Below are 23740 nucleotides of genomic sequence, written 5' to 3'. Positions count from 1 at the left end.
GGATGGAGTGGGGAAGACTGGAGGACAGACGGAACTGGCTGCACCTCAAGCTCTTGGAGTGGGTTGTCTAAGGCTCTCGTCTTCTTCTCACCTGGGAAACAATCCGCTTCTTCAAGTCCCTTCCCCATTGGCGAAAACCAGAGACTTGTTCAGAACTTTGCCCAGGATTGGATTCAGAATAGCTGAGTCGCTCTCACAACCGCTAGATAGGGCTGCCCCTATTGCTTTGAGCCTGTCACTTTAAGAAAAACGACGCTATCCTATTTCGACTATTCCTGCCTGTTCCGGAAAGTTGTTCTCTACTCCCTAGGTCTGAGCTGTGACTCGGAAGTAGACGCTGCCGGGAGAGAGCAAGCTCATGACGTAGTATGAGGTCCAGCGTTAAAAGGGGCGGACCGAGAGGGGCGTGCTTCAGTAGCGCACAACTCTCGCCGCAAGTAGGGGAGTCCACGCCTCCACCTTTTCCCCGCCTCCTACAACTCATTGGGAGAGCTGTGCGCCAATTACTTTGCCATTACCCAATGGCTACTCAACTGCCCCTTTGGTTCCGCCCAGTCGTCGCCCCTAGGCTGGCAGCTCCTAAGTCTGCGCATGCGCCAAAACACACGCACTTGCTCTAGTACCAAACTCTGCGCAGGCCCAAAGGGCATCCCTCGCCTCACACAGCGCCGCCACCTATCTGCGCCTGCGCATTCATGCCGTCAAGTTTTCCTTTTCCGGGTCCCAATTGGAACCGTTGGGCGCATGCGCTGCTGCAGGCTGGCTGCTCGCGGATCCTTCTTCCGGCCTCCTCCTTGGGCCGGCACCGGCAGAAGCCGGGCGAGCGCGGAGCCCCAAGCGAGTGACCTGCGACCCCGGAAGTGGACCCCAGATCCCGGGGTTCTCCCCGGCCGGGAGCCTAGGGAGCCGTTGCCTGCACCCTGAGAGCACCCACCCCACGCCCACCTCTGGATGCTGCCGACGGGTGCCCGGCCCGTGCCCCGCGCCTGCCTGCCAACTCGGCCCCGCGGAGCAGTTCTGGGCCAGGGGTGGGGACCCGGACCCCGCCCCTAATGCGGCCCCACCCCCGCGCCCGGACCTTCCACTGCTGACTGTCCCGACCGGCCCCGCCCCCTGCCCGCACACTCGCGCGGCCGAGCCCCCCTCCCCCGCTGGGGGAGGCCATGGCGTGAGCGTGAGGCCGGGCCCCGGGGCCCTCGGGCGCCAGGCGGGGCATGGGCCGGGGGCCGCCCCCATGAGGGTCCCGGGAGGGGGGCGCGGGCAGAAGCGGCGGGGCCATGGGGTCGCAAGTGTTGCAGATCCTGCGCCAGGGGGTGTGGGCCTCGCTCACCGGCGGTTGGTTCTTCGACCCGCACCAGAGCACCTTCTCCAACTGCTTCCACCTCTATGTCTGGATCTTCTTGCTCATCTTTCCCTTCTTGCTGTACATGGTGAGACGCCACTGCCACCTGTAACTCCAGCCGGGAGAGGGAGGGCAGCCTGGCAGGGATTCGGGCCGTGCCCTGGGATCTGGGATGTGGGGAGAAAGGAATCACTGCAGAGTTTGGGTCTGTGTGGAAGAGACCAAAGTCTTCTTTTCTTGGATCCAGTGACCTTGAGCCCCACATTTAACGTTATCCAGCTAAACAGAAGACAGCCCCTTGCCGAAATCTGTGTACTGGTTGTGTGGAGGGGTGATGAAGTCTTCTTGTGAGTCTGTGAATGCCAGCCGTGACTGGTGGTAGATCCTGTGGGGGCAAGGCTTTGTGAAAAGGGATCTGGCTTTTATCTTCAGGTCCTGCCTCCCAGCTTGATGGTGGCAGGCGTGTACTGCCTCGTGGTGGCTGTCATCTTTGCTACTATCAAGACCGTCAACTATCGGTTGCATGCCATGTTTGACCAGGGCGAGATCGTGGAGAAGCGAAGCACTACCATGGGGGAGCTGGAGGAAGAGCCTGCCCAGGGCGACAGCAATCCGCCCAGGTGGATGAGATAGGAGCTGTGCTGGGGATTGAGGGTTTTTGTTGCTTGGGCCTGAGCGTTGCAGGGTGGAGTAGGTGCTTAGAGAACATTGGCTCTCTGAGTGAATGTGAGCACTTGTCCTGTATTAGCCCTGGAATTGTAAAGTCACTTCTGAAGAGGAAGCAGTGACAAAGATGGGAAAAAGTAACATGTGCAGAGAGGAGGTTAGCCCAAAGCTGCTGCTCTTTTTCACCGCCAGGGACCCCGGAGTGGAGATGACGGTGTTTCGGAAAGTCAGTTCCACACCCCCAGTGCGCTGCAGTTCCCAGCATTCTGTGTTTGGTTTCAACCAGGTCTCGGTGAGTGGGCCTGGACCTTAGCTTGTCCTGCTGCTCCTCTGTGAGCCAGTCCCTGCTGTGGGTACGTCCTGAGCCTACTTCTTGCCTTGTTTGCTCCTTCACGCCTCTCTCTATCTACTCAGGAGCTGCTTCCCCGAATGGAGGACTCTGGGCCCCTAAGAGGTAGGTGGCTGGTCTTCAGGGTTGGGGCACAGTGCTGTGGAATGGGGGCTGGAGCTTGTATGCTGTGCCGGGGGTCCTGCTGACACCTCTGGGGCCATGGTTGCAGACATCAAGGAGCTGGTGCGGGAGCAGGGCAGCAACAATGTGATCGTGACCTCCGCCGACCGAGAGATGCTAAAGCTCAGCTCGCAGGAGAAACTGAGTGCGTGGGCCTGATGGGGTCCGGGCTTGTGGGGTAGAACAGCTGTTTCATCGTTGAGTCCCCTAGATTCTGGTTCCATCCTGGGTTTCCTCTGTACTTCTCTATGGGACCTCCCCAGCGTGCTGCTTTGGCCTGGCTCTCAGGGAAAGTACAGGGCATAAGATCCCCATTAACCACCAGTCTCTTTTGCAGAAAGTTCTTTTCTCATTTTCTGTCTCCCTTTCTTCTGGCAGTTGGAGACCTTCCCCAGACGCCTCCTGGGGCTGTCGCGGACCCCTCTCTTCCCAGTACAGACTCTTCAGAGCCTTCCCCCCTGGCTGGAGATGGAGTGCCCTGGAGTGGGAGCGGCATGGCTGATACTCCCATGAGCCCCCTGCTGAAGGGGAGCCTCAGCCAGGAGCTGAGCAAGAGCTTCCTGACCCTGACCCGGCCTGACCGGGCCCTGGTGAGGACCAGCAGTCGACGGGAGCAACGCAGGGGGGCAGGCGGCTACCAGCCCCTTGACCGGCGGGGCTCAGGGGAACCCACGCCCCAGAAAGCCGGCTCCTCAGACTCCTGCTTCAGTGGCACTGACAGGGAGACACTGAGCAGCTTTAAGAGTGAGAAGACCAACTCCACCCATCTGGACAGCCCCCCAGGGGGGCAAGCCCCTGAGGGCAGCGACACAGACCCACCCTCTGAGGCTGAGCTGCCTGCCTCACCAGATGCCGGGGTCCCTTCAGATGACACGCTGCGTTCCTTTGACACGGTCATTGGAGCAGGGACGCCACCGGGCCCAGCTGAGCCGCTCCTGGTTGTGCGGCCCAAGGACTTGGCCCTGCTGCGGCCTAGCAAACGGCAACCACCCCTTCAAAGACACTCTCCACCTGGCCATGCCCCTCGACGGCCCTTGCTTGAAGGTGGGGGCTTCTTTGAGGATGAAGATACGAGTGAGGGCAGTGAACTTAGCCCAGCCTCTAGTCTCCGATCACAGCGCCGCTACAGTACTGACAGCTCCTCTTCTACTTCCTGCTATTCCCCTGAGAGCTCCCGGGGTGCAGCAGGGGGGCCCCGGAAGCGGAGGGCCCCCCATGGGGCTGAGGAGGGGACTGCTGTGCCCCCCAAGCGGCCATATGGGACCCAGCGGACGCCTAGCACCGCCAGCGCTAAAACACATGCCCGTGTGTTGAGCATGGATGGGGCTGGGGGTGATGTCCTGAGGCCCCCCCTGGCTGGCTCCAAGGCCGAGTTGGAGGCCCAGGTTGGGGTAGAGCAGGCCGCTGGTGAGCCTGCTGTGCTGCCTGCTGAGGCCCGAAGGGGACCCGCTGCCAACCAGCCTGGCTGGCGAGGGGAGCTGCAGGAGGAAGGCGCCGTGGGGGGAGGTGAGTGCTGGTTCCAGAGGCAGGGGCTGGGGGAGGTGAACTATGGGCTTGGGTTTGGGCAAAGAGCTGGTAAGGGTGGACCTAGTCAGCGTCAGCTCAGCGATGAGTGACATTGTTTTCCAAACCTCTTAGACACATGGGGCTCCGCCGCCTGGCCCCACTTTCTGTAGTTAACACCTGAGTCTGTTCTCTGAGGACTTTGATCATCCATGCTCATTTTCCTACTACCAGGGGCATGGGGCAGAACAGATCAGTGTCATCCTTGTTTGCAAGTGAGGAAACTGAGGCATGTGGCTATGTGACCTGACTGGGCCCCAGAGCCAGGGCATGGTTGTACTAGGCCTTTAACTCCCTGCTGGAACATCCTCTGTAGCATTACTCCCCCAGCCCTGTCTGAGCGTCTGTCGCTTATGCTTCGGGCCTCTCTCTGGGCAGCGGCCGAGGAGACTGGCAGGAGGGACCGCTCAAGCAGTGTGAGGCGGACCCAGGCCATTCGGAGACGCCACAATGCGGGCAGCAACCCCACCCCTCCAGCCTCCATCATGGGCTCGCCGCCCAGGTGAGCACCCTGCTGGCTGGGCCAAGGGGCACTGGGGGCGGGGGGGGGGGCCTCAGGCTCTAACTGGAGCTGACCTGGGGCTGGCCCTCTCCAGCAGCCTGCAGGAGGCTCAGCGGGGCCGGGCTGCCTCCCACTCCCGGGCGCTGACGCTGCCCTCTGCGCTGCATTTCGCCTCTTCACTGTTGCTCACCCGGGCCGGTGCCAATGTGCACGAGGCCTGCACCTTTGATGACACCTCTGAGGGTGCCGTGCACTATTTCTATGATGAGAGTGGTGAGTCTATCCTAAGCCCAGCAGCCTGGTGCCTCCCCGCCTTCCCCCAAGAGCCTGAGTCCTCCCAGCAGTGGTACTCGCTTGGCCCTGTGGCCAGTACACTGCCCCCACTGCCAGACATCATCCTTGCAGCTTCTCTGAGGTGCAGTGTCTCTGTCGTCTCTCTTTGCTAATGAGGAAACAGAGGTTTAGCCTGTGCTAGAGGGGAGATCTCAATCCAGGGGAGGTGACTGCAGTACCTGGGCTCTTGACCAGTAGGCCCTTTCCTGTCCAGAGGTGGGGCTGCCCTCTCAGGGTACACAACACAGGGCTCCGCCTTATTTGATGGGTCAGGGGCCCACGTGAGCTGGGCCTTGGTGCTCCCGTCCCAGCCACGTTGCCTCATCTCTCACAAATTACCCCAGGTGTGCGGCGCTCCTACACCTTTGGCTTGGCTGGAGGTGGCTACGAGAACCCCGTGGGGCAGCAAGGGGAGCAGGCGGCCAACGGAGCCTGGTGAGTCCCCAAGCCTGGCCTCCCGGGCCATTGTCTTGGCGGCCCGCATCTCTGGGCAGTTCCCCTGAGCCTGGAGTTTTCTCTCTTCTTGCTGGGCGCAGGGCAGGGGCAGCTCAGACTTGCAGGAGGAGGATGGGGAGCAGCAAAGGACAGAATTCCTGGGGTCCCTGGCTCTGTGACACTCCAGGCAGGAAGTTTCTAGGAAGCCCAGGGCTGGCTGGCAGGAGGAAGGTGAGGGAGCACAGTCTCAACACTTGGGCCAGGGCCTGGGAGGGAGGCACTTCTGTGACCTGCCTCCTCCTGACTCCACCACTTCTGTCCCTTGGGCCCCGGTTGGTCTTGGCACAGACAGCCCCACCTGCCTGGCCTTTGGCTCCACCCCACCCAGTCCCAGGCCTTGCCCATGGTCGCATCCTGAATGGCTGCCATTCTCACAGGGACCGTCACTCGCATTCCTCCAGCTTCCACTCAGCTGATGTCCCTGAGGCCACAGGTGGCCTGAACCTGCTGCAGCCTAGGCCTGTGGTTCTACAGGGCATGCAGGTGCGCCGGGTGCCCCTGGAGATCCCAGAGGTGAGGAGCAGCTGGGGAAGGGCCGTGCCAGTGGGGCGTGACGAGGTGGGCAGATCACTGAGCCTGGCCTGTATAGAGAGCTTGCCCAGGCGCCCCAGGAGGGACAGGCTGTGCTGAGTGAGGGCTCCAGGGACTGTACAGTGTCTATCCTGACATTTGATGGCTGGCAGAGGCTCTGGGTCTGAATGCCTGGAGAAGTCATTTACTTGCTTATTCTACAAATGCCTCTGGAATATATTCCTAACTCTGAAGGGGCCCACAGTTAACGGGGGCGATAGGTGTTAACGATGATACTTGCAAAAGCGGCAGTGTTCTGTTGGTAAGCGGCGGCCACATGGTGACAGTGCTGCCCTGTGTACACTGTGGCTGCTGGAGTGCTCTGTTAACGCTTCCTGTCTCACTGCAGTCGTTAATGGTGTTTTCTGTTGCTCTTAAGAACATCCCAGTTTGATAGTCAATTTATGTCATTAATTTGTTAACACCAAAAGCACTAAGAATTTGCAAAATATCATTTCAGAATTTAAAGAATGTTCATAAAAGGGTCCCTGGCGCCTGACCCCCAAGGCCACAGATGGGCTGAGTAGCCCCCAGAAGCTCCCACCTGCCACCTCCTGGTTTATTCCTCCTAACCATGTGGGGTGGAAGCACGGCCAGCAGCCACCTCCAGAGGGAAGGGCTGTGTGCCCCAGGCTCTCCATTTTATTCTCAGAGCCCAGCACAGGGCCAGGTCATAGCTGGGGCCCTGCAAGTACTTGCTGAGTGAAGCATACAAGAAGTGAGAGAGGTCAAGTAATGTGCCGAGGGCCTCAGAACTGGCGTTGGCACCCAGGCCTGTTCTCAAGGCTGAGCCCTACATGTACTCTCTGATGGGGTAATCAGAGTGACAGTGAATGGCTCTGTCTGGGAGGAGCGTAGCATTTGTGCCAAAGGTCAAGTGGATTTCCCTGAGCCTCAGAAGAGGTGGGAGAGTCTGCCTTACTGGGGAAGACAGGCGAGGGAGCTGGTGACTCTAGACAGCCATGTCTTGGGAACCTGGAGAGAGGAGGAGTCCCTTGGGATGAAGGGTTCGGGTGGGATGCAGGGCAGCTAGAAGAGAGTCTTTCTGTGCTGATGGAAATGGTCAACCAGGCTGGTGTGCTGAAGGGGGGTAACAGTAGACCGTGTGGGGGGTTGTGGGGCTGACGGCCGCGGCTGTGGGGACTGCAGTTTGACCTGCTGGACCAGGACTCCCTGCACGAATCCCAGGAGCAGACGCTGATGGAAGAAGCGCCACCCCGGGCCCAGCATAGCTACAAGTACTGGCTTTTCCCTGGCCGATGGACCTCTGTGCGCTATGAGCGGCTCGCCCTGCTGGCTCTGCTGGACCGGTGAGTGCCCCGCAGCCTTGGACCCCAATTCTTGGAAAGCCCCTAGACCGTGGCTCGCCAGACTCTGTACCTGTGGAGGCAGTCATGGCAGCAGAGAGGCTGACTGCGGGCAGCTGAGGGCGTGGTGTTGGTTGGAGTCTGCAGTGGTGGTTTCTTAGGTTCATTTGGGGTGTAAGGGGGTGGCCCAGTGGGTGGTGCTGTGTTTACCCTGTCTATCCCAAAGTCCTTCTGAAAAAAATCTCATGTCCTATTCGTTTTCTTTATTAGCTTCTGTTGATTTGAAAATCAAGTACTGTAACCCAGAAAAGCTCACAGACAAGTTATCTCATCTTTCCCATTTCTCAGAGGGGATACCGAGTCCCAGAAAATCTGATAGAGAAATCAGATAACTTTGGTTGTCTGTTGTAGAGAACTGGAGCCTAGAGCCCATGTGGCTCATCGTCCTTCTGGGTTTCTCTAGACAGTGACTGGGTGCTGGTCCCATGCACATAGCGTGGCATGCCTGAGGTAGCGTGCATGATGTAGCCACATGCAGTTAACTCAGCCTCAGCTGGGGATGGGAGAATCATGGGAGTGATGGCACCCTGAGCCTCAGTGTCCAGGGCCAGCAAAACTTGGGAAGGAGGGAGCAGTGGAATGGCCTCTGGAGCAGGTGTTTACATCTTCAGAGGACAAAGGTCTGGCATGGGCGGGGTCCCTCGATGGGCCTTTGGGGCTAGATCCATCTCCCTCACTGCCCCACTGGAAGGTGAGGCAGTACGGGCATGCCCTGACTCGGCTGTCCCTGCAGGACACGGGGGGTGCTGGAGAACGTCTTCGGCGTGGGCCTGAGCAGCCTCGTGGCCTTCCTGGGCTACCTGCTGCTGCTCAAGGGCTTCTTCACCGACATCTGGGTCTTCCAGTTCTGCCTGGTCATCGCCTCCTGCCAGTACTCCCTGCTGAAGGTCAGGCTGGGCTCCCTGTGTTTGCTCCCCGCCCAGCTTTTCCCCAAGATTGCCCTTCCCACAACTCCAGTTTTGAGGGGTAGAAGCTGAAAGGTAGATAATTTGCCTAAGGTTCCTTAGAGCCGGCCAGCTCTCTTACAAGCAAGAAAACTGAGGCTCAGGACGATTTGCGGTTCTGACCTGGTCACTCATAACTGCCCAGTGGTGGAGCTGAACAGGTCCGGGGCCTCTGACCATCCCATGGGCACCGGCTCTAGTTGCCAACGTAGCCCTGTCTCTTCCAGAGTGTCCAGCCTGATGCGGCGTCCCCCATGCATGTGAGTACCCATGGAGCAGTGCCTCTGGGCCAAAGGCCACAGGAGGGGCTGAGACCAGGTGGGGAGGAGGGTGGGGCATGGAGGGCCTGGGCTCCCTCACCACCCCCATCACCCCTACCCGGCCAGGCTTTCCAGCTTGGACCCAGGGCCAGGCCTGGGGCCTGTGAGTGTGTGCATGTGCCAGAGGCGTGGCCAGTGGGGGAGGCCCAGCTCCTCATGGGCTGACCCCTCAGGGCCACAACTGGGTGATCGCGTACAGCCGGCCCGTCTACTTCTGCATCTGTTGTCTGCTCATCTGGCTGCTGGACGCCCTGGGCTCCACTCAGCCCTTCCCACCCGTCTCCCTCTACGGCCTCACACTCTTCTCCGCCTCCTTCTTCTTCTGTGCCCGAGATGTGGCCACTGGTGAGGCTGGGGCAGGGCTGCGGTGGCCCAGGAGAGTGAGTCCCGATGATGGGCTGCAGAAGGCCAGCAGGCTGACTGGGCCTTCGTGTTCCTTCTCTGCCAGTGTTCACCTTGTGCTTCCCCTTCGTCTTCCTCCTGGGCCTCCTGCCCCAGGTCAACACCTGCCTCATGTACCTGCTGGAGCAGATAGATATGCACGGCTTCGGGGGCACAGGTAGGACGCCTGCAGGTGGCTCCGGTGGGGCCCTGCAGAGGCCCAGGAGGGCCCTCAGATTGGGTCTTCGACTCCACCTTTCTGGAACCATCCCCTGTATCTGTACTGCAGATTCAAGGGTCCCTTGCCCCTCCCCTTCCCATCTTTCCCCTGTTGTCTCCTCCCCTTCCCCTCCCTTTTCTTTGCTCTTCCCCCTGCTTCTCTCCCCTTCTGCCCTCCCTGGCAAGTGGTTTAAATGTGAGAATCCTGGCAGCTCTGAAGGTCACTTGGGGCTGGGGGCAGCAGAGAACAATGGACTAGGGGTGCCGTTCCAGGGAGGCCAGCCTCGGAATTGAGGGGCAGCCGGGCTGGGGGTAAGGTGGGGTACCCACAGGTAAGAGCTGGGCTGTACTCCTCCCCACCACGCAGCTGCCACCAGCCCGCTCACTGCAGTCTTCAGCCTCTTCCGAAGCCTGCTGGCCGCTGCCCTGCTCTATGGCTTCTGCCTTGGGGCCATCAAGGTAGGGTGGCTTGCAGGGTGGGGGCATGCTGCGGTGTGTGGGGGTGGTTGGGGTGGGGCTATGAACTGGGCTCCGCAGTGGCTTCTCACACAGGGGCAACCCGGGCCCTGTGCTTACCTCACCTCCCCTGACCAGCATGTATTCTTTCCCCAGACTCCATGGCCGGAGCAGCACGTCCCTGTCCTCTTCTCGGTTTTCTGTGGCCTCCTGGTGGCGCTGTCCTACCACCTGAGCCGGCAGAGCAGTGACCCCACCGTGCTCTGGTGGGTGCCCGCACGTGCCTGTGCTCGCCCTGGTGTGTGTGCCCTGGGTGTGTGTTTGTGTCTGCATGGTAGGGGTTTGTGGTCTGTGCATGTGCCCATGACTGACTGGGGCCGGGGGGCGGGAGGGGCGTCCTCCTCCTGACTCTTCCTCACCCCCAGGTCTCTGATCCGGAGCAAGCTCTTCTCTGAGCTAGAGGAGCGCAGCCTGGAGACAGCCCGGGCTGAGCCCCCGGACCCCCTGCCGGACAAGATGCGTCAGTCGGTGGTAAGGGGCCAGGAGTTGTGGTTCTATGGGGAGGTGGTGGCAGGTCCTGCACGGTGGGGGTCCTAGGAGGGGTGTGTCCAGCCCGGGACGCTGGGCAGCTGAGTGTCTCTCCTGGCCCTGCAGCGTGAGGTCCTGCACTCCGATCTGGTGATGTGTGTGGTGATTGCCGTGCTCACCTTCGCCATCAGCGCCAGCACTGTCTTCATTGCCCTGAAGGTTTGTGTGGCATGGGCTGCCACCTCTGGCTGTCTTGGTGGGAGCCTGTTCCATCTGAGGGCCCTGGGCAGCCCCTCCCCGGCCTGTGCCGGGTGGCCTTCTGTGGCCCCTTGGCCTGCTCCCATCAGCTGAGCCTTTGACCTCTCCCTCCTGTAGTCGGTGCTGGGTTTCGTGTTGTATGCGCTGGCTGGGGCCGTGGGCTTCTTCACACATTACCTGCTGCCACAACTCCGCAAACAGCTGCCCTGGTTCTGCCTGTCACAGCCTGTGCTGAAGCCGCTGGAGTACAGCCAGTACGAAGTGCGTGGTGAGTGCCTGCCCCTGATGGCCAGGCCTGGGCAGTGGTTCAGGCTGCAGCCTGGCTGGTGGGAGCTGTGGTTCTCTTTGCTCAGGAGTGCCAGCAGGGGTCACCCGCTGCCCACACTACCCTTTCTGCACTCTCCCTCCCCTCTGTGTTCCCACTGCCCTGCTTCGCTCTCCACCCACTCTTCTCCCTGTGCCCCACTGTGCCCTTACCTTGCCTGCATTGCCCTAGTCCTGCCTTCCTTGCCATCTGTGAGGAGATGGAAGAATCAGAACCCCAGGGCCCTGAAGGGATCTCTTGTCCAGAAGTAAACACTGGTCACCAGTGGACCAGATCTGCCTGGAGCACATTTTCACCGAGCTGTGTAATGGTTTTTTAAAAATCCTGGTGTGTGTATTTTAGTGTCTCAATTTGTGATATGAGGATCCATTATTCTTGGTTTCTTTTTTGTTTTTTTGCAATCTCTGTTTCCTGGGTTCAAGTGATTCTCCTGCCTCAGCCTCCTGAGTAGCTGGGACTGCAGGCGCCTGCCACCATGCCCAGCTAATTCTTGTATTTTTAGTAGAGACAGGGTTTCACATGTTGGCCAGGATGGTCTCCATCTCTTGACCCCATGATCTGCCCACCTTGGCCTCCCAAAGCGCTGGGATTACAGGCATGAACCACTGTGCCCGGCTGTTTCTTGTTTTTCTTAAAACAACAGAAGATTTTGCCAACCTGAGCCGAGGGGTGCCCTTTAGAAGGGACCAGCATGCAGGCCCACTGTGCACTTGGGCCCTAGCCGGCCTGCTGTACGTGGGCATTTGTGATTTCCTCATTGGCCTTGTTTTCACAGACTGCAAAACAGGGCAGAGCGCCCACCATAGAGCAAGCCTCGATGTGCTAAGTGGTATGTGGAGCCCTTGCCCTGCTGGGGCTCGTTGCTCTCATTTGAGCTGCTACAGATCAGTCCCTCCCCTGCGGAGTCTGAGGACCCAGGACAGCACAGCCTGTGGTTTGCCTGCCCTCCTAGGGAAGGACTTCCTCAGGGAAGGCGGGCGTGTGGAAGCCAGGTGCTGGCCAACAGTCCTGGCCTCTCCGCAGGTGCCGCCCAGGTGATGTGGTTTGAGAAGCTGTACGCTGGCCTGCAGTGCGTAGAGAAGTACCTCATCTACCCCGCCGTGGTGCTCAATGCCCTCACGGTGGATGCCCACACAGTCGTCAGCCACCCGGACAAGTACTGTCTCTAGTGAGGACCACCCCTCCCTTGACGGTCCTGTCATCCACATTCCCTTTTGATCCACGGGGAAACTGAGGCCCGGAGAGGGAATGAGTCATGTTTAAGGTTGCTCAGCAAGCTAAAGCAGGACCCCAGCTCCTGACACGGCGTCCCACGAAGTGGTTGCCTCTTTGAAAGCAAATGTGTTCCCCCCCCCAGAAGAGCAGAGACTAAGAGTCACGGGCCTGAAAGAGCAGGGGCCAGCCTAGTAGAGCAGAAGCCTGGGGTTGCCCTCAGGCCAGGGCAGGGGAGGGATGGGACACCTGGACCCACTGCCCCTGTCCCCCACCGAGCACCCGATGCCTGCTCCTCACCTACAGCTGCCGGGCCCTGCTGATGACTGTGGCTGGGCTGAAGCTATTGCGCTCGGCCTTCTGCTGCCCACCCCAGCAGTACCTGACGCTGGCCTTCACTGTCCTGCTCTTCCACTTCGACTACCCACGCCTCTCCCAGGGCTTTCTGCTTGACTACTTCCTCATGTCCCTGCTTTGCAGCAAGGTGAGGACACCAGGCTGCCCAATGGGAGCCGAGCCGACTTCTGCCTGGATGGGAAGAGAATTTCCTGAGGCCCTGTGGCCACCACTCTGTATCAGCCCCATGGGCCTTTGCAGCAGTTTCTCGAGGAAGGGGTTACTTCTACTGCCTACAGAGAGGAGACTGAGGCTGAAGGAGGTAGAGGGACTTGCCTCAGTCTTTCAGGGAATTGGTGGTCAGCCAGGATTTGAACCCAGGCCTGTCTGACCCCATGGCCACCTCCTCCAAAATGGTTGGGGTAGTCAGGACCTGTACTTGTCCTGGAGGCACACCTCTGGGTTCCGTGCCCCTTTGCCACCCTGGATCCAGAGCAGTCAGAGCTGAGTTTCGGAAGCCCCGAGGGCCTGAGCTGTATAGGTGTATAGGCGCTCTGCCGGGCTGTGGCATTGCCAGGGCTTTGGGGGTCACTTTGAACTAAGGACCATTCTCCTGCACTCTACTGGAGGCCAGCGGTGGTGCCTGGAACCCCAGGCAGGCCTGAGGCTTTTTCTCCCTCACTTGGACGTTCTGTTCTTGCTTTCTGGCCTGGCCGAGGATGTCAGGTGTCCACACTGCATACCTTCTGAGGGCAGAGCCTGTGACTGTCCCTGACTTTCAGTACCATAGTCTAGCTCCAGCCTCACTAGTGACGTAGTGGTGTGACCCGAGGAAGTCATTTACTGTCTCTATCTTCTCTGAACCTCAGCTTTCCCATCTGTGAAATGGGGCCAGCCATAAGAAGCTGCCAGGGTAGTTGTGTGAACTAAATGGCTACTGCTCCTTTAGAGCTCCGGCAGGGGTTGCTAATGGTATCAGGAGCCTTGAGCCATGTCCAGAGCACAAGGGCTGGCAGTGATCTTAAGCTTGGCCCCAGTGGGCCATGACCCAAGCCTCTGAATGGGGGCCTGGCATCTGGGGGCTTCCATGAGTGACCGTGCATGCCTTCTTCCTCTCCCTGCCGGCCCTGCCAGCTGTGGGACCTGCTGTACAAGCTGCGTTTCGTGCTGACCTACATCGCGCCCTGGCAGATCACCTGGGGCTCGGCTTTTCACGCCTTTGCCCAGCCCTTTGCTGTGCCCCGTATCCGGCCTGTGTTTGGGTGGGGGTGGGCAGGGAAGGCTGTGGCATGGTGCGGTGGAGGTGGTGGGGGGTCAGGATGTCCTGCCGCCTGCTGTCTCCTTGACTGTGGCTCAGACTCGGCCATGCTGTTCGTCCAGGCCCTGCTCTCGGGGCTGTTCTCCACGCCGCTCAACCCACTGCTGGGCAGTGCCGTCTTCATCATGTCCTATGCTCGGCCCCTCAAGTTCTGGGAACGTGACTACAAGTGAGTCTCACAGGAGGCAGGAGCATGCTCAGCAGGGCAGGAAGGGAGGGGTCTGGATCCCAAGCTGGAGGCCATCCACAGAGGGGCTGCAGCAGGTGTGAGAGGGTGTGGGTGCAGTGGGGACACTTGAGGCAGCGGATCCGATGAGGGCAGGGCCTGCGCCAGGCCAAGGTCTCAGGCTCACAATGTGGGGGCAGTGGGGCCCCGGGGTGAGCCCAGCCTCCCTGCTGCCTGGCTGTGTGTCCTGTACAAGTCCCTTCATGTCCCTGAGCCTCAGTCTCCTCATCTGCCCGTGAAACCGGGCCATCATGGATGGTATTGGCCTTGGGGCACAGGGAGAGCATGAGCAGGGAGCACCCTTTCTTTGCCGTCTTGGCTGACCGCCTTGTTCTCTCTCTGAACAGCACTAAACGCGTGGATCATTCCAACACTCGCCTGGTCACACAGCTGGACCGGAACCCTGGTGTGTACCCAGCCATCTGAGGGGCTTTAGAGCAGGGCCTCCTTGGGGCGGGAGACAAGCTAGCTAACTTGTCATTTTGTCCATTTGCTTGTCTGTCCTGGGTCCTAGGCGCTGATGACAATAACCTCAACTCCATCTTCTATGAGCACTTGACACGTTCTCTGCAGCACACGCTTTGTGGGGACCTGGCGCTGGGCCGCTGGGGCAACTATGGCCCTGGCGACTGCTTCGTCCTGGCCTCCGACTACCTCAACGCCCTGGTACACCTCATCGAGGTTGGCAATGGCCTTGTCACCTTCCAGCTGCGTGGCCTTGAGTTCCGGGGTGAGCCTCGGGACTAGGCTCGGGTGGGCAGGCGCGGCTTGGGCCTGACACGGGCGCTGCGTTCGATGGCACATCGGAGCAAGGTCCAGTCCAGCTCTACCAGGGCTGGCGAGTGGCCTTGGGCAAGGCACTCCTCCTCCCAGGGCCTGTGTTTCCCAATCTGAGCAATGAGGTGACAGGGTCTCTTGGCCAAACCTGTACCTACCCTGCCTTTAGGTCCCAGTGACTCTGCAGATTGCTGCAGTGAGGGCCTGGGCCTGGAGGTCTGGGTTCTCAACGCCAGCACCCCCGGCCTGCTCTGTGGTTTTGGGCTTGGCCCACAGGTTGGGTGCTGTGAGTGAGCCAGCCCCTTCCTCTCAGGAAGACGTGTGTGTTGGATGCCCCAAGAGTGCAGAGGAGCCAGACCCTGTGTCCCCGCCCCCTCCTGCCCTGCCCTTTGATGCTGGGAGTTGGGAGGAGAAAGGCAGGCACTCCTTTATGAATCCTTTCATCCAATAAGGTTGACTCCCCTGGCATCCGGGGGCTGAGTGGCAGCAGGTGTCTAATGCCATGTTGGTCACTTTCCCAGGACAGGGCAGGATAGGGATTATCCTGGCTGCCCCTGACTGCACGCTCCTCTCCCGCAGGCACTTACTGCCAGCAGCGCGAGGTGGAGGCCATCACGGAGGGTGTGGAGGAGGATGAGGGCTGTTGCTGCTGCGAGCCCGGCCACCTGCCTCGGGTCCTGTCCTTCAATGCTGCCTTTGGGCAGCGCTGGCTGGCCTGGGAGGTGACAGCCAGCAAGTATGTGCTGGAGGGCTACAGCATTAGTGACAACAACGCCGCCTCCATGCTACAGGTTTTCGACCTCCGCAAGATTCTCATCACCTACTACGTGAAGGTACGGTGGGCAGGCACGGCTGGGCAGCACAGCCCAAGGGTGAGCGCTTGGTGCAGGAGACCCCATTACCCGCCTCTGGGTTGTTGGGAGCCTGTTTTGGCCAAGGGAAGCCGAGGCCTCAGTTTAAGTGTCCCCCAAGGTACCACTGCCAGACCTCAGGTAGCAGGGGCCTCTGTGCCCATGTGGTTCTGATGACGGGCCCAGGGCAAGGAAGGCTTGTGTATGGGCAGTGCGTATAGGACAGGTGGGCAGTTGTGGAAGCCAGTCTTTGAAACCACCAGTCCCCTGCCCTGGCTCACTCTGCACCGAGCATGGTGAAACTAACTGTGGTTGTGTTGATGATCTCACGGGAGCGCTTCCTGAGCAGTAGTGTTTACCATGGGTGGGCCCTGCGCTGGGCATCTTTCCTGAGCTGGGTAGAGCTCCCACCCTTTGAGAGGGGCCCTGCTATCTTACAGATGTGGAAGTTGGCTTGTAAAAGTTGTAGAATCTGAAGAAAGTGGCCAAACCAGGCTTTGAACCCAGGCTGGCCCTCTGAGCCACAGAGCTTTCCTGCCTCAACCTGAGCCAGGCCTGAGGATCTTGAGACCTCGTGGAGGTGGTGGGAGCTGGTGAGGCAATGTGGGGTGCATAAGGAGCCCTGGGATGGGGGTTCTGATCAGCCTAGAATGTCTCCTCCCTTGTGTGCCTCAGCTTATCCCTTGAGAAGTGGGGATTATTGCAGTTCTGTGAGATGGCAGAAATGTTGAGGCTTGGCTGGGCATGGTGGCACACACCGGTATTCCCAGCACTTTGGAAGGCCAAGGCGGGTGGATCACCTGAGGTCAGGAGTTTGAGACCAGCCTGGCCAATGTGGTGAAACCCCATCTCTATTAAAAATAAAAAAAAATTAGCTGGCGTTTGTAGGGCACGTTGGGAGCCAGATGTAAGGCTGAGTGCCCCACGGGCTCATGGGGTGAGCCTTATGCTGTGCTGAGGCGCAGGATCCGAGAAATAAAGAGACAGGACACAGAAGTACAAGGAAAATGCAGCTAGGCTCGGGGGGCCATGCCACCTATAAGCGGAGTCAGGCGAGGCCCGAATGTCCAGAAGCGTGAGTATTTATTGTGTATAGGTTAGGGGGCAGGGCAGTGAGTGAAATAATCTTTAAGGATAGTGATGGGGTCGTGAGCAATAAAACATGGGGTCCACCCCCATTAGGTCACCTAGGCCAGGAGGTGGACAGTGCACAGCAAGGGGCCCATTCCCATGAAGGCAAGGGCCGTGTGCAGTAAGGGGTCCACCCCCATTAGGTCACCGAGGCTTGAAGGTGGGCCGTGCGCAGTGAAGAGGGTGCAGTATGTGATACTTCTATCTATGGGAAAACTACTTCTAAGAAGACTTATAGGAGGATGCTTTAAGTCACATAGCAGTGATAGAGCCGTCAAGGTTACTGCCACCTTCTGGCAGCTTCCAATGGGTTCTATGGGAAGATGCTTTTCAAGCAGCACAGTAGCAAGAGCTGATAAAGTTCACCGTCACCAAGGTGTGATTGCCGGTCTGAGGGCAGTCTTCCGCAAGAACGGGAGCAAGGTCCTACAACTCCTTTATCAGGAGGAGTGGCTCTCGCCCCAAGCCTGCCATACAGCGGGTATCTTTACAATATTGAACGCTGCCGCCTAGGCCATGGATTCTTGTCCTGGTATAACTGTTTTCCCTTACATCATGCTCTGCACTGTGTCTGCTCTAGGCATTCCTCCAATTATAAGCTACTTATTCTTTAATTCATGCTCTGTACTGTGTCCACTCTAGGCATTCCTCCGATTATGAACTAAGATATAATTATAGGTATATATGTAGGAAAATATTCTTTAGGCACTGATACTATCAACTATTAATGATTATATATAAAGGGTTATATAAAGGGAGCCTTCAAGTCCTATTTCTATGAACTAATATATGATTACGTAAAGGATTATATAAAAGGAAATAGCCGAGTAGTAACACTATAAAGTGAGATATTCCTCAAGCCCTAACTGTACCAGGGTTCTGCTTAGCTCTCATTCCTCGGTGCCTATATGAGGGATTACCCACAGGCCTTGGTGGTGGGCACCTGTAGTCCCAGCTACTTGGGAGTCTGAGGCAGGAGAATCGCTTGAACCCAGAAGGCAGAGGTTACAGTGAGCCGAGATCATGCTACTGTCCTTGAGCCTGGGCGACAGAGCGAGACTCTGTCTTAGAGGGAAAAAAAAGAAATTTTGAGGCTTTGTGGTGGTGCCCAGAATAAGGTCCTTGGAGTGGGGTGAGTTGCTGTTCACAGTCCAAACTCCCACATGCCTTCTCAGGGTCTTCCCCGGAGCTCCCTGTGTTGGGCTGTCGGGGTGGCCTATTGGGTCCCAGGTGAGCCTGCCACCTAGGCCCTCTCTGGGGTAGTCTCATGCAGCCCTGGCTATCTTTTTGCCTCCAAAGGAAATCCTGTCCACGCCACACTTCAGAAGAGCTGTCATTTTTTTGTCGTTCCTTCTGCCTTCCTAGCCACTCTTAGGCAAGGATTTGTGAGACCATCTCCCTTTTATCAAGAAGGAGGCTGAGTCTAGAGAGGGACATTCCCAGCCCCAGGTCACCCAGTGGTCATAGCCCGCTCGACCTTCTGGTCCCGTCTTGCCCAGGTCACCCTGCTGGTCTGCCAGGCCAGGGCCGGCAGGTTGAGATGCGCCCTACCAGGTCTCTTGTCCCATGGGGAAGCCAATTTGCCACATCTAAGGCTTCCTTAAAGGCTGGGCAGAATTTGGGTCTGGTGAAGATGCCTGGAGGACCTGGGGAGGCTCCGCTGAGAATGTGGACTGAAAGTGAAGCTTGGAAGGACAAGTCAGGGCTGCGGGGAGGTGGGTATGCCAGGGAGCCTGGTGCATCGAGGGCAGTGTCCCAGCTGCAGGGATAGGTCCTTTGCAGCCTTCTAGGTTGGCCAGACAGGGCAGAACACCTCCCGTGAGCTTTGCCCTTCCCATGGGAGTTGCTGGGCTCCCAGACTGGCCCATGCAGCTGGGAAAGACCATGAGAGCAGGGAAAGGCACCGTGGTGAGGCTGCATGGAATCCGGGCAGTGCTTCCCGGGAAGTGCCTTGGGCAGAGCCCAGCTCACAGTGAGTGCTCACAGGCAGAGCCATGTCAGAGAAAATGATGGCGCTGGTGAAGGTTAACCAAGCACCTGATATGTGCCAGGCCAGCTCCTCCCCCTCCCCTGTCCCTGAAGCTTTCCCTTTTTCTTTCTTTCTTTTTTTTTGAGATAAGGTCTCATTCTATCACCCCCGCCGGAAGGCAGTGGTGCCAGATGGGCTCACTGCAATGTCTGCCTCCTGGGTCCAAGCAATCCTCCCATCTCAGCCTCCCAGGTAGCTGGGACTACAGGTGCACACCACCACGCCTGGCTAATTTTTGTATTTTTTGTAGAAATGGGGCTTCCCCATATTGCCCAGGCTGGTCTTGAACTCTTGGGTTCAAGTGATCCTCCCATCTCAGCCTCCTGAAGTGCTGAGATTATAGGTGTGAGCCACCATGCCTAGCCGAAGCTTTGCTTTTCTGAGTCGTTTTAGCAGCGCTGGTGGTGCCTGGATTGTAGAGGTGAGCTATGGGCAAGAAGGTCAGTCCCTTGGGTCTGTCCTGGCCAAGGGCCTGCCCCATTTGCTCCATCTTGGGGTGGCACGTGGAACCCCTGTGACCTCACTGGCTGCCCTGCCAGCCTTAACCAGCATGTGCATCCTGGCCATGCCAGCTACCTGCCTTCCAAAGCTCCTGTATGTTTGTCCAATCAGATGCTTATAACCAACAGGGCCTCTTAACAAGAGGTCCAGGAGCCCCCAGCTTTGGATACCAGATGTGCCTGTGGCTTCTTTCTGAGGAGAGGCCTGATGGCTGTCATGCTTCAGCTGCCTAAAGGGACCTGTGACCTAGGCGCTCTGAGGCAGACCCACTATTCAGTCTGTCCTTCTGGCCCTGAGATGGATCCCATAATGTCATGGTGGAGAAGATATAGGGTTCAGATGGCAGTTCAGTCTGTGCCACCCCCCCACTGCCCCTGCCCCCCCGTCCATGCGACATCTGGATGCTGCGGTGCTCCAGGTTCTGTTTGTGCAGGAACACCAGCTCCTGCTGCTGCCCAGCCCACAGGCTGCACAGGCACCGAAGGTTCACCTGAGGGTCACACCCCAGGGTCAGGGTGCTGGCCCGAGGCAGGTGAGGGACAGGGTTCAGGGCAGGTGGGACCAGCCCTAACTTGATGACTTGGAAGCTGAGGTGGTGCATGTTGAGCATGATGATCTTGTACTCTTCCGGGGCTGCCATCTGCCTGAGCCTCAGTTTTCTATATAAACGGGGCATATCCTAGGGCAGAGGCAGGCAGATGCTGCCTGAGTGCTGGCCTCGGTATGGGACTTCCCGCTCTGTAAGTGGTTACTTCCTGGCAGCTTTGTCGTTCCTCCTCCCTGGCCTAGGGGAAGGAGCCAACTTGCCTGGTTGCTCTTGAGAGCTGAGACCGCAGCTGTAGGAGAAGAGCGCCCCAGAAAGTAGACATAGCTCAGTCTGGGGGAGGAGCCTGTGAGCCTCGATGCTGTCTCCTCCAGTAGGCAGGGTGGGGACCCCGGCCTGACGCCAGCCGCTCCTCTCCTAGAGCATCATCTACTACGTGAGCCGCTCACCAAAGCTGGAGGCGTGGCTCAGCCACGAGGGTATCTCGGCAGCCCTGCGGCCTGTGCGTGCACCTGGCTATGCCGACTCAGATCCCACCTTCTCACTGAGCGTGGACGAGGACTACGACCTTCGCCTGTCTGGCCTCTCGCTGCCCTCCTTTTGCGCGGTTCACCTCGAGTGGATCCAGTACTGCGCCTCCCGGCGCAGCCAGGTCAGGCTCCACTACCCGTGGCTGACACTTGGGGCTGTGGGACCTGGGCTTCCCCACTCCGCTGCTCCCCATTTGGTTTCCTCTTACCCTGAGCCTCCCTTGGCCTGCACCCCAGCCCCCACCCCAAGTTCCCTGTCCCAGGTCTGAGTTGGGACGGGGGTCCTTATGCCACAGCCTGTGGAGCAGGACTGGAACTCCCCGCTGGTCACGCTGTGTTTTGGCCTGTGTGTGCTGGGCCGCCGGGCCCTAGGGACGGCATCTCACAGCATGTCTGCAAGGTGAGTGCTCGGGGGTCGTGCTGGGGCTGCTGCCGTCCCCACCCCACCTCTTCCACCCAGAGCTCTGTGGTCTCTGGCCACAGAGGCCGCAGAAACCATGGTGGTCCTTCCTGTTGGGATAGTTCTTCTCCCACGGGCAGGGCACTTCTCGGTCACAACCTTGCCTGCTCCTCAATGCTCTGTGAGAGACATGGGCAGAGATTAGCCTCTTTGTCAGGATGGGGAAACCGAGGCCCAGCGTGAGGAAAGGCCTCTGCCTGGATCACTCTGAAGCCTTATCCCTGGGTCCTCCACACCACTCTCTCCCCTCCCTGATCTTCCTCCTGCTTAGCCTGGAGCCCTTCCTCTACGGCCTACATGCCCTGTTCAAGGGGGACTTCCGCATCACCTCCCCACGTGACGAGTGGGTCTTTGCTGACATGGACCTGCTTCACCGCGTTGTGGCACCTGGGGTTCGCATGGCCCTCAAGCTTCACCAGGTCGGGGAGGGGTGTGCGCAGCAGCACGGGCGGGTGGTGGATGAAGCCTTTCTCCAGGGCAGGGCCACTGACCCCAGTCCCCCCGTTTTCCTCACCAGGACCACTTCACGTCCCCAGATGAATATGAGGAGCCCGCAGCCCTATACGATGCCATTGCAGCCAACGAGGAGCGGCTGGTCATCTCACATGAGGGTGACCCAGCCTGGCGCAGTGCCATCCTCAGCAACACGCCCTCCTTGCTGGCGCTGCGCCATGTCCTGGACGATGCCTCGGATGAGTACAAGATCATCATGCTCAACCGGCGCCACCTCAGCTTTCGAGTCATCAAGGTGGGGCTAGCCCCACCTGCCCTGAGCCCTGCCCCCAACCCCCCTTGGGCTGGCCCCCTGACCCTGGTGTGTGGCCCTCAGGTGAACCGGGAATGCGTGCGTGGTCTGTGGGCCGGGCAGCAGCAGGAGCTGGTGTTCCTGCGCAACCGAAACCCTGAACGTGGCAGCATCCAGAATGCCAAGCAAGCGCTTCGAAACATGATCAACTCCTCCTGTGACCAGCCGCTGGGCTACCCCATCTATGTGTCGCCTCTCACCACCTCACTGGCTGGCAGCCACCCCCAGCTGCGGGCGCTGTGGGGTGGCCCCATCAGCCTGGGTGCCATTGCCCGCTGGCTCCTGCGCAGCTGGGAGAGGTGAGGCCCCGGGAAGGGGTGACGTGGCATGGGAGGAAGCCGAGGTGCAGCACCTGCCTCCTGGGTCTCCGAGGGAGGATGTGCCGGAGCCAGGGCTGGAATCCCGGGAGATGACCCCCTTCCAGAGCTGACCTCCCCCTCCTGGATGTCACCTTACCCCCAGAGCTGACAGTGGCCTTTAGCCGTTAAGTACTGTTGACAGTGCCACCCTCAAAACACCCACCAAAGTAGGGGGCAGCCTTTTCAAGGGGAGGATCCTGGGGCTCAGAGGTGTTGATGATTTGTCTTGGGGCTGAGGACTCGTGTTGTGAGGCCTCTGGCCTCAGCTGTGTCCCTCCTGATCTCTTTTCTACCTCTCCCACTCCCAGGCTTCACAAGGGCTGCGGCGCTGGCTGCAATAGTGGCGGGAACGTGGATGACTCAGACTGTAGTGGGGGCGGTGGCCTGACCTCCCTCAGCAATAACCCCCCTGTTACACACCCCACGCCTGAGAACACGGCAGGTGAGGGGCGAGGCTGGGCTGAACCCATAGGCAAGGAGTATAGCCCAGCTGAGGTCTCTGCTGTCTTATCTGTCTCCTACAGGCAATGGTGACCAACCCCTCCCACCAGGCCCTGGCTGGGGGCCTCGGCCCTCCCTGAGTGGCTCTGGTGATGGGCGCCCCCCTCCTCTGCTGCAGTGGCCTCCCCCTCGGCTCCCTGGACCCCCCCCCTGCATCGCCTACCCCCACAGAGGGTCCCCGGACCTCACGACCCCCTGGTCCTGGTCTCCTCGGATCTGAGGGTCCTAGTGGGAAGTGGAGCCTGGGGGGCCGGAAGGGCCTGGGAGGATCTGATGGGGAGCCAGCCTCAGGGAGCCCCAAAGGAGGTACCCCCAAATCTCAGGTAAGGCGCCTATGGGAGGGCTGGGTCCCAGAAGGCTCAGGCCTGCTCGCCTGCCAACCTCTCTCCCCTCCCCCAGGCGCCTCTAGACCTCAGCCTCAGCCTCAGCCTCAGCCTCAGCCCGGATGTCAGCACTGAGGCCTCGCCCCCAAGAGTTGCCCAGGACATTCCTTGCTTGGACAGCAGTGGCCCTGAGAGTGGCACACCTACAGGCGCCCCAGGCGACTGGCCTGCCCATGCCGAGGAGCGGGAAAGCCCGGCAGCCCAGCCCCTGCTGGAACACCAGTACTGAGCCACCTGGCACCCACTGGACCTCCTGTTAGGCCTCAGTAGTGGACCTGCTCTGCTGCCTCTGGCCCTCTCTGCTGGACCACAGAATTGAGTGGCTTTGACTTCCACATCTGAACCCTGACCTCTGGCTACCTTGGCCAGAGAACCAAAACTGAATGACCCATACCTCTGACCTTGACCCCTGATCTCTCTCATCCCCAGTCCAGGGCCTGGGCTCCCCAGATGGAGGCAGGCAGCCTCCCAGCCAGGCCCTAAGAGCCAAACCATGGGCTGGTCCCACTTGGAGCCCATGGCCAGTACCACCTGAGCCCCTGGGCCTGCACTGCCTGCAGGAGTGGCCCCCTTGGCCTGGACCTGGGGCCTGAAGTGTGGGAAGGGTGGTTTCTTGGTTTCTTTCTTTCTTTTATTATTATTTTTTTTTTGGTCTTTTTTTTTTTTTTTTTTTTTTGTGCTTCGGAGACATCAGAATTAATAACACTATTTTTGATTTTGGTTGGCAGTTTCTTTTTCTACCTGGGAATGGGTACAGGATAGAACAGGCGGCCAAGCTGGGGTGGATAAACACACAGAGGGGTGAAGGATGTGGGGCTGAAGTATGATAGAGATCAAGGGCAGACCAAGGCGGGGTCCAGGTAGAGCCGAGTCCTCTTCCCCTCAGGTCTGCTCCCTTTTCAAGCCTTTATCTGAAGGCTTGAAAGGTTATTGTCTGCTATTTTCCACCCCCATATGGTCAAGGACCCAGGTCTGGTGGCTCTTACATTTAACCAGG

At 59.0% G+C, this 23740-nt stretch overlaps 1 protein-coding gene across 1 annotated transcript; it reads left to right on the top strand.

Annotated features, from left to right (window-relative positions):
- Window positions 1-1239: 1239 nt before the first annotated feature.
- On the top strand, window positions 1240-23463 carry PCNX3 (pecanex 3). Its single transcript, XM_032282828.1, is given in 36 exon segments — window positions 1240-1430; window positions 1775-1962; window positions 2201-2300; window positions 2423-2462; window positions 2569-2664; window positions 2898-4025; window positions 4461-4584; window positions 4679-4857; window positions 5262-5352; window positions 5790-5925; window positions 7171-7292; window positions 8083-8236; window positions 8521-8553; window positions 8787-8958; window positions 9062-9172; window positions 9581-9672; window positions 9826-9935; window positions 10095-10200; window positions 10324-10416; window positions 10573-10723; window positions 11804-11948; window positions 12299-12476; window positions 13463-13571; window positions 13686-13815; window positions 14220-14278; window positions 14387-14602; window positions 15229-15482; window positions 20127-20357; window positions 20532-20635; window positions 20967-21114; window positions 21213-21443; window positions 21525-21799; window positions 22168-22301; window positions 22384-22502; window positions 22504-22683; window positions 22760-23463. Coding segments are annotated over 36 exon segments (6105 nt in total). The 5' UTR covers window positions 1240-1277; the 3' UTR covers window positions 22973-23463.
- Window positions 23464-23740: the final 277 nt, after the last annotated feature.

The sequence above is a fragment of the Sapajus apella genome, unplaced genomic scaffold, assembly GCF_009761245.1.
Source record: "Sapajus apella isolate SASKATOON/1434 unplaced genomic scaffold, GSC_monkey_1.0 scaffold14, whole genome shotgun sequence".
In the NCBI taxonomy this organism is placed as follows: Eukaryota; Metazoa; Chordata; class Mammalia; order Primates; family Cebidae; genus Sapajus; species Sapajus apella.
This window is presented reverse-complemented; position numbering and strand designations above follow the sequence as displayed.